General features: G+C 52.9%; 1 protein-coding gene across 1 annotated transcript; it reads left to right on the top strand.

Moving 5' to 3' along the window:
* The first annotated feature begins 381 nt into the window (after positions 1-381).
* On the top strand, positions 382-13,110 carry P4hb (prolyl 4-hydroxylase subunit beta). Its single transcript, XM_021637389.2, has 11 exons — positions 382-619; positions 1,548-1,754; positions 3,717-3,850; positions 3,981-4,118; positions 9,362-9,466; positions 9,570-9,695; positions 9,907-10,107; positions 10,472-10,592; positions 10,720-10,901; positions 11,006-11,092; positions 12,195-13,110. The coding sequence occupies exons 1-11, from the start codon at positions 469-471 to the stop codon at positions 12,267-12,269; spliced, it is 1,527 nt and encodes a 508-aa protein (XP_021493064.1). The 5' UTR covers positions 382-468; the 3' UTR covers positions 12,270-13,110.
* Positions 13,111-13,143: the final 33 nt, after the last annotated feature.

Here is a 13,143-nt window from a genome sequence, read left to right on the forward strand (position 1 = left end):
CAATCAGGAGCAGCAGCCATTCCAGACGCGCGGAAGGCGTGGGAAAAGTCTCCAGTCAGAAGTCCAGAAAGAGAAAGTTCGCCCGCGCTAGCCAATCAGAGGCTGCGGAACACAGTGTGTGTGTGTGTGTGTGTGTGTGTGTGTGTGTGTGAGCGCGCGCGCACGCCGGCCTATCCTAGGCAAGAGCTGGAAGGACCCCGGCGTTTTTTTTCCTTCCCACTTCGTGGCCGAGCCTGGAGTGGGTGTCCAGTCTTCGCGCGGCGAGGGCGGGCCTCCCGGCTCCTCGGCCAATCAGAGGGCTTAGCGGGCGCATGCGCGCGGCGGCGGCGGCGCGCGGCAAGGGGGAGGTGTGGGCGCGCTCCTGGCCCAGGATTTATAAAGGCGAGGTCCGGACCGACGCGCGCTCTCGTCGCCTCGGCTGTCCCGGCGGCGCCAACCCAACCGCCCCGCCCGCTGCCGCCGTCCGACATGCTGAGCCGTGCTTTGCTGTGCCTGGCCCTGGCCTGGGCGGCCAGGGTGGGCGCCGACGTCCCGGAGGAGGAGGACAACGTCCTGGTGCTGAAGAAGAGCAACTTCGAGGAGGCGCTGGCGGCGCACAACTACCTGCTGGTGGAGTTCTGTGAGTGCGCCGCGGGCCTGGCCGGGCGGGCAGGGCCCCTGGTCCGCAGCCCGCAGCTCCGGCCGCCCTTGGCGGCAGCCAGCGCTGTCCTGGGCGCTCGGTCCCTCTCGAGTGCGGTGGCCTGCAGCTCCCGGCTTGCCCGGTGGTGCATGGGCTGGCCGGTCCCAGGCTGCGCCTCGCGGGCGGGCAGCACCTACTGTCAGCTTCTCTTCCAGAGAGCATCCTTCCTAGCCAAAGTGGAAGTCGTTATGTTCAGGACTCCTTGAGGGTGACTGCGGGGCTGAGAATCAGGAAGGTGTCTTTGTGCCCGACGTCCACATGGCCAGATCCTTGTGCTAGCTGGGGAAGCAGAACGGGCCGTGTGAGCAGTAGCAGTCCCGATAGAGCAAGTCCAACCGTGTTTACTGTGCCCACCCTACCTGTAATCTGCCCTGTCTCACAGGGAAACAGGCCAAATCCTAAGCCTTTACTTCTGATTAAGTATGTGGGTTCCAACACAGCTGCCAGGCTGCCTTGACAGATTGTCACATTCCCACACTAGAAAGAATAGCTTCAGACAGGCATCTGGGCACGTTCTTTCTAGGTATAGTGCTGAGCCAGCAACCTTCTGACCCTTTCTAGATCCTTAATGGGAAATCGTGTGGATACGCTGGCCCTGATTGCTGGGGGGCAATGGGGAGTTCTAACTCAGGATTGTCTTGCTGTGCTGGTGGTCACAGGGCAAAGTAGGGACTGGGGTTGGTTTGTCACTCGTGGCCTCTGTCCTGATATTGCCTAAGAACACCAGCTATCAGCTCAGTCTCATGTATGCGTTAAGAGGGGTTATCTTGGTATGCCGATAAGGTTTTATGAAAGGAAGTACAAAGTAGAAAGGGAAGAACAGACCTGGATCAAGGACTGCCTTCCAGTGTCCTGCTTTCTTTTTCAGATGCCCCATGGTGTGGCCACTGCAAAGCTCTGGCCCCTGAGTATGCCAAAGCTGCTGCAAAACTGAAGGCGGAAGGCTCTGAGATCCGACTGGCAAAGGTGGACGCCACAGAAGAATCTGACCTGGCTCAGCAGTATGGCGTTCGTGGCTACCCCACGATCAAATTCTTCAAGAACGGAGACACGGCCTCCCCAAAGGAATACACAGGTGTGACCACAGTACTGCCCTGTAATGATTTGGTAGGCTTTGGGAGCTAACCAGAAATACGTCGTAGGTGTAGGGAACCCGTTCAGAGGCTCAGTGAACCCTGTGCTCAAATGGGTTCTATATTGACTCTTGATCTGAGGATTTATAAAGAAAGTTCCCTCTTTGGAGTACCTCACAGGAAGTGTCTGTCTGTGATGAGTAGTCTGTTGGCTGAGGCTTATCTGGTGATTAACCAATGAGGAGGAGGAGGCAAGTCCTTCTCTGAACACACGGGGCTTTGAGCTATTGGTGCTTTGAGAAATGCAGTGCTTCTAGATGGTGTGTTTGACATGTGGGTGACGCTTTTGGGACCCTTTCACAATCACAGCATCCTAGTTGTTGGTGACAGAACGCAAATCCAAGCTCCCAACCATCCCCAGCCACTGCTAAAGCAGTTTTCGTGGAAGCTGGACTTTGATGTAAGCAATTCAGGTAGCTGCTAGTAGCAAAAGAAGACTTGAGTCTCCTTAGTTGGTGTTTTGGTATACATCCTTAATCCCAGCACTTGGGATGCAGAGGCCAGTAGATCTCTGAGTTTAAAGCCAGCCTAGACTGCAGAGTGACCATATATGTTAACATATATGTTCAATGTTAGCCACTCTGGTCACCCCCCTAGACCATCTATGATCTCTACTTTTTACATGAATTCACTCTTGGAACAGAAAGTTCCTGGTCAGCCAGGTTGTGGTGGCTCGCTGGGGAAGCAGAGAGAGGCGGGCGGGTCTGTGAGTTTGAGCCCGCCTGGCGTACATTGTGAGTCCAGGACAGCCGACGTTGCAGAAACTGCGTCTCCAAAAGCGAAATGAAGTCCTGGTTCAGAACTTGATGTGTTGGCTCATGCATGTGGCCAGTACAGGGGAGGCAGAGGCAGCCCAAGTCTACAGAGTAAGTTCCCATCTGGACAGTGTGCCCCTCGGTTGGCAGAGTGCTTCGGTAGCATGCATGGAGACCTGGAGACAGTCTCTGCCACCTCATAAGTGGGCATGGTGATGTTTGTTTACTCGTTTTGTGTGTGCTTGTGCGTGTGCACCTGAAACTTGTATATATGTATATCCTGTGCATTCTGTGCCAGAAGAGCATTGGGTTCCCTAGAACTAGAGCTACGGGCGGGGGGGGGCAGTGTGTGTGCTGGCAACCGCACAGGTCTTCCTGGCAGCAGTATTACTATTTTTTTAAGATTTACTTATTTATTATGTGTACAGTCTTCTAGCTGCGTGTACACCTGTACACCAGAAGGGGGCACCAGACCCCCTCATTACAGATGGTTGGGAGCCGCCATGTGTTTGCTGGGACTTGAACTCGGGACCTCTGGAAGAGCACTAGTGCTCCTAACCTCTGGACCATTTCTCCAGCTCCCTTAACTTAAAAAAAAAAAGGAAAAGAAAGTTTCTTTACCTGGAAGGTGGTGGCACACTTCTTTAACCCCAGCACTCAAGGGGCAGAGGCAGATGGATCTCTGAGTTCAAGGCCATCTGCTCTATAGAGCAAGTTCCAGGACAGCCAGGGCTACACAGAGAAACCCTTATCTGGGGGAAATTTTTTTTTTTTAATGACCAGAGTTACTTTGGTTCCAGTTCTTACCCATCTGGGAAGTGGGTAGGGCAAACTCCAGGCAGGAACACCTGGCCCACCTCCAGTGTCGGGGTCAAGTCAAGCCTGTTTTGGGTGGCAGATCTAGTGCTGGGATTGACTAACCGAATATCCAGGGGTGTAGCCTGGTGTGAGAGCCCCGTACTTCAGTGTTCAGGGAAGTGCAGGAAATGCAGACAAACTGGGGAGGACCAGCTAGTGACCCAGCCCTGCTTTCCAGGGTGAGCACTCTTCTCAGCGAGCACCTATCCTGAGCCCCTGGGCAGACCTGGCAGGTGCTGGCAGGGTGGGTGCTACCCTGCTTCACGGGAACTTGCATTTGTTTGGGTGTAGCCGGCAGGGAAGCTGACGACATTGTGAACTGGCTGAAGAAGCGCACGGGCCCAGCTGCCACAGCCCTGTCTGACGCTGCAGCTGCAGAGTCCTTGGTGGACTCCAGCGACGTCGTGGTCATCGGTTTTTTCAAGGTAGAGCTTTGGAACTCCATTTGTTCTGTGTGCTGCCCTCACAGAGGGAGGGTCCCGTGGTCCTCTGTTCCTTAGGGGCGGTGCGCAGGCTGGGGGTGTGTGGCCACCTCTGCTTTCCTTTCCCTTCCAGGACGTAGAGTCAGACCCTGCCAAGCAGTTCTTGCTGGCAGCGGAAGCTATTGATGACATACCTTTTGGAATCACATCTAACAGTGGTGTGTTCTCCAAGTACCAGCTGGACAAGGATGGGGTGGTCCTCTTCAAGAAGGTGAGTGGCCCCTCGGCAGCTGTGTGCAGGGCAGTACAGATGTTGGTCTGCAGAGGGTGGTGTTGCCTGCTTCTGAAGGGAGGGGCCAAGCTGGGCTGATGGTGTGGACAGTGATCAAAGCTGAATGGTTTTGTCATTGTGGTATGGCAGCCACTTCACACTGTGGCCTTTGGACCAGCTTCCCTAACTGCCAGCGCGGAGTCTCCTGAAGGATGAGGTGGTGGCTATGGCAAGGTGTAACCAAGTCATCTCTTGGAATCATTCTCCCCACCCCTGCTCTGTCCTCCCATCTCCTTTCCCCTCTGGCTCTCTTTTCCAAGGAAGGGTTTCTCTGTGTATAGCCTTGGCTCTACACTGGACTCAACTTTGTGGCCCTCGAACTCACGCCTGCCCTGTTTCCCTGAGTGCTGGGATTACAGGCATGTGCCACTGTGCCCAGCTTCTTCCCTCTCTTTTTAAACTTATTAATTTTACTTTATTGGTTGGTATGAGGGTATCAGATCCCTTGAAACTCAAGTTACAGACAGTTGTGAGCTGCCATGTAGGTGCTGGGAATCGAATGATAGTGCTCTTAACTAACCACTGAACCATCTCTCCAGCCCCCTCTTCCCTGTCCTTTTAAGGTAGGGTCTTACCCTGTAGCTCTGGCCAGCTGGAACTTACTCTATAACCCAGGCTGGCCTTCAACCTGCCTCTCTCTCTCAAGTGCTGAAATTACAGAGCTGAGCCACAATCTTTATGTGCATTAATGAGAGGATGTCAGATACTCTGGACATGGAGTTACAGGCAGTTTTGAGCTGCCATGTGGTTGTTAGGAATTGAACCCAGGACCTCTGGAAGAGCAGCCAATCCTCAGTGCCAAGGAACCTATTGCTAGGACTTTCTCCTAGACAAGGGCTCTGGAACCCCAGCTTTGGATGTGTGACCCCTGAACCCTATTCCCACCCTCAGCCCCTGCAGACCCCCATCTGAGCACCTGTAGAGTCCTGTCATCTTCTTCTCTAGACGCTGAGTGTTCTTGCTATGTGTCCCTGTGGCAGGGACGAGGCAGACTGGCGTTGCTGATGGGGCCGTGGGCTGCTTTGTCTTTTGTCCCAAGAGGCAGGGTGATGCTTTTGCAGCCCAGCTGTGCCAAGATGAGGGTGCAGTTGGGCAGTGACGGCACAGGACTTTAATCCCAGCACTCAGGCGGCAAAGGCAAACAGGTCTCTTAAGTTTGAGGCCAGCTGGTCTACAGAGCAAGTTCCAGGACAGCCAAGGCTACACAGAAAGACCCTGTCTGGGGGGGAGGGGCACAAAGGATGGGGTCCTTAGAGACTCATGTCACCCAGGTATGACGTGTAGGGGGGAGAAAAGGTCCGTTGAAGGAATCGTCTGGGAATGGAAGGCCTGGACAGGAGAATAAGATCTTGGTGTGCTAGCCCTTGTGGAAGGAATGTCACAGAGCAAACAAGAATGATAGACTTGCTCGGGAGAGGCGTGCCTAGGCGAGAGGGTCTGCTTGGTGTAGCGCCTGATGTCGTGGTTTTTCTGTCTCTGAAAGGGTTTCGCCAGCTCCAGGTTGTCAGCACTGAAAAACACATCTGTGCTGTGACAAGGGCTGTAACATCTGAATCCATGAACAGGGCCCCTCAAATGCCCCTCAGCTTAGATTAATACGTTTGTCCAGTGCCCTTTACCCACTAGAGGACCTAATGAGACTAGAATTTCCTCAGTTATCGGTTGTCTTGGCACATTTGCCCAGAAAAAAAAAATTTGTGTGTGATTCTTTATATTTGTTTATTTATTTTTATTAGTTATAGTTTATTCACTTTGTATCCCACCTGTAGCTCCCTTCTTCCCTTCCCAGGTCCACCCTCCCTCCTTCTTCTCCACCCATGCTCCTCCCCAAGTCCACTGATAGGGGAGGTCCTCCTCCCCTTCCCTCTTATCCTAGTCTATCAGGTCTTATCAGGTGTGGCTGCATTATCTTCCTCTGTGACCTGGTAAGGCTGCTCCCCACTCCAGGAGATGATCAAAGAGCCAGCCACTGAGTTCGTGTCAGACAGTCCCTGTTCCCATTACTAGGGAACTCACTTGGACACTGAACTGCCGTGGGCTACGTCTGTGCAGGGGTTCTAGGTTGTCTCCATGAATGGTCCTTGGTTGGAGTATCATCTCAGAAAACACCCCTGTGTCCAGATATTTTGGTTGTGTTGCTCTCCTTGTGGAGCTCCTGTACCCTCCAGGTATTTCTATCTCCTCCTTTCTTTCATGATTCCCTGCACTCTGTGCAATGTTTGGCTCTGAGTCTTAGCATCTGCTTTGATACCCTGCAGGGTAGAGTCTTTCAGAGGCCCTCTGTGGTAGGCTCCTGTCCTGTTCCCTGTTTTGTCCATCTTCTGATGTCCATCTTCTTTGCCTTTCTGAAGAGGATTGATCATCTTACCCCAGGTCCTCCTTGCTTAGCTTCTTTGGGTGTACAGATTTTAGTATGTTTATCCTATATTATATGTCTAATATCCACTTATAAGTGAGTATATACCATGTGTGTCTTTCTGCTCCTGGGATACCTCATTCAGGATGATCTTTTCTAGTTCCCACCATTTGCCTGCAAATTTCATGACTTCCTTGGTTTTAATTGCTGAGTTACTATTCCATTGTGTAAGTAAATTTTAATAGGATGCCTGACTAGCGATGTGAGAGATGCCGGGTGAAGTCTTAATGACAAAGTCTTGGTTGCTCTTACTTCAGAGACTAGTCTACCCTGTGTTCAGGCTGTGTTCAGGGAGCACAGGGTATTGTTTGGTTCTGTGGTGGGTTTTTCTTTGTTGTTGTTTTTTGTTGTTGGTGGTGGTGGTGGTTTTTTTGTTTTAGTCTTTTTTTTTTTTAATAAACCATTCTAATTTATGTGTATGAGTATTCTGCCCACGTGTGTGTGTGGTGTGCTGTACACATTTGCAGAGGCCAAAGGGGGCGTCAGAGCCCCTGGGACTGGAGTTACAGATAATTGTGGGTGCTGGAGCTTGAACTTGGGTCCTCTGGAAAAGCAGCCAGTGTTCTTAACCACTGAGCCATTTCTCCAGCCCTTTATTTTTATTCATTTTTTTTTCTTCCAGGCAGGTTGTCCTGTAGCCCAGGCTAGTTTTGAATTCTGTAGCTGAGGCTGCCCTTGAACTCCTGATCCTGAATGTACAAGCACACCAGTGGCTTTATTTTTTGTTGTTTTGTGTGTTTGTTTTCTCGAGCCTGCTGCCCAGGTTGGCCTCTTGTTCCCTGCCTCTGGGATATGAGCCCTACTTCCACTGAATGAGCTGGGTTTCCCTCTCTGCCCCAGGGAGCTCCCCAGTGAGGCGAAGCCGGCTGCTGCTTGGCTTTGTTCTGCCTGGAGGGTGCCGTGCGACCTAGTCTGAGGACAGAGCTCAGGAACCAGGGTGGCCCGCCCAGACTGCTGGCAGGATGTCTGTCGTGGCCCGTTGGGGCTGCCCTCAGAGAGTTGTGGTCCACAGGGCAAATGCTGTGGGGCTGTGTTGCCAAGAAGATAGCACTTCAGATCAGGTGGTGGCTTCTGCTTGCCCCCTTGGTGGAGGTGGAAAAAGGTGGCGCTGTTCCACAGCAGGAGGAGCCTTGGTGGTGATGGTGACTCAGCATCACCCCTGAGGGTGTCTGATGGAACCCTGGACCAACTCATTTTCCAAATGACATTTGGTCTTCTCGCCACTGTGGCTGGTGAGAAGCTACCATAGCCTGTGCCTGGAGGCTCCGGCAGAGTACCCATCTCAGTGAGCTCCCTGGATGTAACCTGCTCCTCCCCCATCCCATTCCCACCCCTAGGCAGGGTCTCTTTGTGTAGCCCTGGCTACCCTGGAGCTCATTCTGTAGACCAGGCTTGCCTGCAGCTTACAGATCCACCTGTCTGCTTCCTGAGTGCTGGGATTAAAGGTCCCGGCCACCACTGCCCAGCTTTTTTAAGGTTTTTAATTATGTGTGCATTTGTTACATGCGTGTGTATAAAAGTACAGAAGAGGGCTTTGGATCCCCCGGAACTAGAGTTACAGGCAACTGTGGAATGCCTGACGTGGCTGCTGGGAACGTTGCTATGCTCCTCTGAAAGAGCAGCTCATACTCTTAACCACCTCCTCATTTTTCTTTTCATTTTTTTGGTTTTTCGAGACAGGGTTTTTTTGTGTGTGTGTGATGATAGCCCTGCCGCTTTGTAGACCAGCCTGGCCTTGAACTCATGAAGATCCTTCTGCCTCTGCATCCTGAGTGCTGGGATCAAAGGTATGTACCACCACGCCCAGCTATTAGCCGCCTTCTCTGAAGTATAGTAGAAGGTGGACAGTAAGAAAAGAAGAGTCAGCTCACCACATCTTGGATCCAAGTATCTTGGCTCAGAAGTGTTTGGAATAGACTGGGCATGGTGCTACATGTCTGTAATCTTAGCACTCAGCTGAGGCAGGAGGATCACAAGTTTGAGGTCAGCTGGAGTATAGGATAAGACCCTATCTCAAGAAACAAACAAACAAACAAAAAAAACAAACCATAAAAGCTGGGTATGGTGTGGTAGACTGAGGCCAGCCTGGTCTGTATTGGAAGTTTTAGGCTGGCCAAGGTTTACATACATACTGAGATTGGAAAGTGTGACTAGGCTTTCCCCCTTGTCATCACCTGAAGCATACAATGTAACAACTAATCCTGGAGTGTTTACATTGTTAAGAATTGTCATCAGCCAGCTTCCTTCTTTCTTTCTTTCTTCCTTCCTTCCTTTCTTCTGTTTTTTGTTTGTTGAGATAGGGTTTCTCTGTGCAGCTCTGGGTATCCTGGAACTCACTCTGTAGACCAGGCTCAGCCAGTGCTCTTAACCATGGAGCCATTTCTCCAGCCATCTTTGTTTTTCTGTAAAGTAGCTTTATCTAGCAGATGCTCTGGGATGGTCTGGATCCTTTTCGCAGCTATTGACCCCACGCTGACCCTATCCCTTGAAGGGTCAGGCTCTGATACTGTTTCCTTTCTCTTCACTCAGCAAGTACACGACAACTGCAATAATGTTGGCTGCCTTGGCCTCCAGAGATGACCTTACCTCTCACCTGTGCTGTTCAGTCAGCAGCAAAGGGGCCGTGAGCCTCCAGTTTGTGACCACTTGTTGCTGGCTGCAGGGTGGTGGTACTCAGTCTAGGCCTTTTGGGGGACAAGTCTTGTCTGTCCTTTGAGGCTCCCTGGCCACAGTGAAAGCTCACATCTCTCTTTCTCTCTGTCCATAGTTTGATGAAGGCCGCAACAACTTTGAGGGTGAGATCACCAAGGAGAAGCTGCTGGACTTCATCAAGCACAACCAGCTGCCGTTGGTCATTGAGTTCACTGAGCAGGTGAGCCTCCTGAAGGCAGAGTGGTGGGGACCCTAGGGCCAGCGGGAGAATAGTCCAAGCACTGCTCATGGCTCAGACCCGGTAATTGCTGTTTGTCCCACAGACAGCCCCAAAGATTTTTGGAGGTGAAATCAAGACACACATTCTGCTGTTCCTGCCCAAGAGTGTGTCTGACTACGATGGCAAGTTGAGCAACTTCAAGAAAGCGGCTGAGGGCTTCAAGGGCAAGGTGGGCTAGCTCAGAGCCTGGAGTTCTCTCATAGGTGCTGGGAGCCTGCCTAGTCCTCTGCAGTGCTCTTCATGGGTCTGTGTAAGGGTGTCCACCGGGCCCGCCCTGTCACCTGCTCACTGGGCAGCCCCAGATTCAAGGTGTGCACAGCTGTCCCAGGGGTGTGAGCGTGTGTCCAGGTGCCGTCTGAATGTGCCTTTTCTTCCCCAAGATCCTGTTCATCTTCATCGACAGCGACCACGCTGACAACCAGCGCATCCTTGAGTTCTTTGGCCTGAAGAAGGAGGAGTGTCCCGCTGTCCGGCTTATCACCCTTGAGGAGGAGATGACCAAGTACAAACCAGAGTCAAATGAGCTGACGGCAGAGAAGATCACCGAGTTCTGCCAGCACTTCCTGGAGGGCAAGATCAAGGTGTGGGCAGGGCCTGGGTTGTGGTGACCCTGCCGAGCTTGCCTGTGGGGTCTAGTGCTTCCTGCGACGCCCTCCGGAGGCTGGCAGCATTAGCCTGGGGTTCTCAGCACAGCACCTGTGCTGATTGAGTTCCTAGTTCTTGTCTTGGCTTGCGGGCCCCATAGACAAACTCCGCCCTGCTGTACCACACTAGCCATGCCGCCAGGGTAGCTTCAAGGCTACCAGGACCTGAAGACTCATCCCTCTCAATCACTAGATGGCCAGCATCAGCTCTGGTGGTTTCTGGAGGACAGGCATGTCTCGGCTATGCCAGGATTAGAGTGTGAGCAGTGCTGTGCCTGACTGTGCTCTCTCTCTACTCTAGCCCCACCTGATGAGCCAGGAGCTGCCTGAAGACTGGGACAAGCAGCCAGTGAAAGTGCTGGTTGGGAAAAACTTTGAAGAGGTTGCTTTTGATGAGAAAAAGAACGTGTTTGTTGAATTCTGTGAGTGAGGGTCTCTGGCTTCCCAGCCTGGTCCCCGTGGGGACAGGGGGCTTACAGGTTACATCACACAGTGCAGACATCTGTAGCAAGCTCTGTCTGGGTGGACCCTTACACTGCCCTCTTTCAGATGCCCCCTGGTGTGGTCACTGCAAGCAGCTAGCCCCCATTTGGGATAAACTGGGCGAGACATACAAGGACCATGAGAACATCATCATTGCCAAGATGGACTCAACAGCCAATGAGGTGGAAGCGGTCAAAGTGCACAGCTTCCCCACGCTGAAGTTCTTCCCAGCAAGCCCGGACAGAACGGTGCGCTGCCCTCCGGGGCTCGGCCAGGCTGGTGGCCGGCAGCTCTGTGCGGGGTGGAAGCTGCTGTCGGGCCTACTTCTACCCTCTCTGCTCATTTCCTGCAGGTCATTGACTACAACGGTGAGCGCACACTAGATGGCTTTAAGAAATTCCTGGACAGTGGTGGCCAGGATGGAGCAGGCGACGATGATGTGAGTGTGATCATTTCGGGGTCCTGTGGGAGGGCCTGGCACAGGCCTTGACGTGGAGGCCTTGGTGGCCACGTGGCGGGCACCCCATGTGTCCTACGCCCATGGCCTGAGACTTGGCCTTTGATCTGAGGGACGTGCTCTGTGTGTACCACTTAGCACTTAATGCGGGCTTTAAAGGGACCTTCCTTATCATTCCGCAGGGCCCTCCCTGCTAGCTTTTGTTTTCTATCCAAGATGGGGTCTCTCTGTGTAACCACAGCCCAGATGACCTGGAACTTTCTCTGTAGACCAGGCTGGCCTTGAACTCAGAGATCCACCTGCCTTCACTCCCCGAATGCTGGGATTAAGGCATGAGGCACCTCTGCCCGCCCTGCTGACTTGGGCTTAAACTTAGAGCCCACTGCCTTTTTGCTCCATGGCTGCCACACATTGGTTCTCTGTGGGATGCTCTGTTGGCCCTAGACTGGACTGGTCATGGGCTGCCTCTCAGGAGCTCTGACGCTAGAGAGGTCAGCTTGTGGCAGTCACCCGGCATTGCTGACGTGAGGGAGCAGAAGGCGGGTCAGGGTTTGGCAGGTGGGGCTTGAGCACATGTCTGTGGTCCTCCCCACAGGGGACTGGCTAGAAAGGAGGAGGCTACTTCCGTTGCCTGGAAAGTGACCAGCAGACACTCTGCTTGAACTTGTGCTGGGGCTGTTGTCCCTGCCAGGGCTGGACTCCAGCTTCCAAATTCCGTGGCCGGTTTTAGGTTGTGAGGGCTTAGCTGGGATTCGTGACTGTGGAAGCCATTCCATGTCTTGCCTTACATACAGAAAGTTCATTTCTTAGCACACTCAGAACCTCTATCAAACAGAAGCTGGTGATGGTGGCCTGTCCCTTATGGCCTGCCAGTCCTTATCGGGGGCCTGTCTCACTGAGGGCAGCTGCTTTGCGGCTTACGTGAGAGCTCTCTGTGCATGTACACCCACACGCCAAAAGAGAGTGTCAAGTCCCAGTACAGATGGGCTGCCATGTGGTTGCCGGGAATTGAACGCAGGGCCTCTCAAGCTGTGAGCCGTCACTATAGCCTCAGCTTTTAACCGACCCTTCTTCCTGCATCCAGGACCTCGACCTAGAAGAAGCTTTGGAGCCAGACATGGAGGAAGATGATGATAGAGCTGTGAAGGATGAACTGTAGTGCAGAAGCCAAGGGCACCCAAACCCTAACCTCGGTGGGCCATGCTCCCAGCAGCCCACACCTCCGGAGCCTGAGCCTCACCCAAGGACGGAGAGTCATCAGAACCCAGGGAACTTTTCTGAAGCCACACTCATCTAGCATACACTTAACCCTGTCTCTTGCTTTTCAGTGGGGAGAGATCTCTCCAGCCCATCTTGAAGATCTGCCTTTTTCTTTTTCTAAATTGGTGATGTCCTTTTTTGTATTTGTATTTTGTCCCAAGTGCTCGCTGAACTGTTTGGGGACTCTCACACTGGTAATGTCTTCCCTGTTAGAGAGGTTTCTGCTGTCACTTCAGATTTCTTCTGGGAGACCTTTCGTCTTGTAGGCGTTTCTTACGTCAAGGTAATTGTTCCGCCGTGGAGGCCTCCCTGACACTCCCTCCTGCGCTGTGTAGGAAGTGGCGGGTCTGGGCTGTACATGGTCGCTCTCCACCTTGTACTAGTGTTGCCACGACAGCGTGGCCTTTCATAGGTTTCAGCTAACCTGGGGGCTTGCAGAGAGGGTGGGTCCCCACGAGTGGAGAAGAGACTGTGGCTGGCTGCCCGGCCCAGGCCAGGCTGGACAGCTCTCACTCTCTTCAAGCCAGGACTCCCGACCAGCTGGCTGTGGGCACACACTCTGGCTGCTGGACTCCTTTCCAGCACAGCCTGTGGCCTGTGAGGCAGAACTGGGACCCTTGATTCCCACACTGGGAGTCAGCCAGGACACTGGGGCTGAGTGAAACGCCCACTCTGAAGGCGTTTCTACCGTAATATCGGAATTGAACACATTGGCTAAATAAAGTTGAGATTTTACCACCCGCTGTCACCTCTGCCTTATCTCTGAGCTGAGG

The sequence above is a fragment of the Meriones unguiculatus genome, chromosome 7 (assembly GCF_030254825.1).
Source record: "Meriones unguiculatus strain TT.TT164.6M chromosome 7, Bangor_MerUng_6.1, whole genome shotgun sequence".
In the NCBI taxonomy this organism is placed as follows: Eukaryota; Metazoa; Chordata; class Mammalia; order Rodentia; family Muridae; genus Meriones; species Meriones unguiculatus.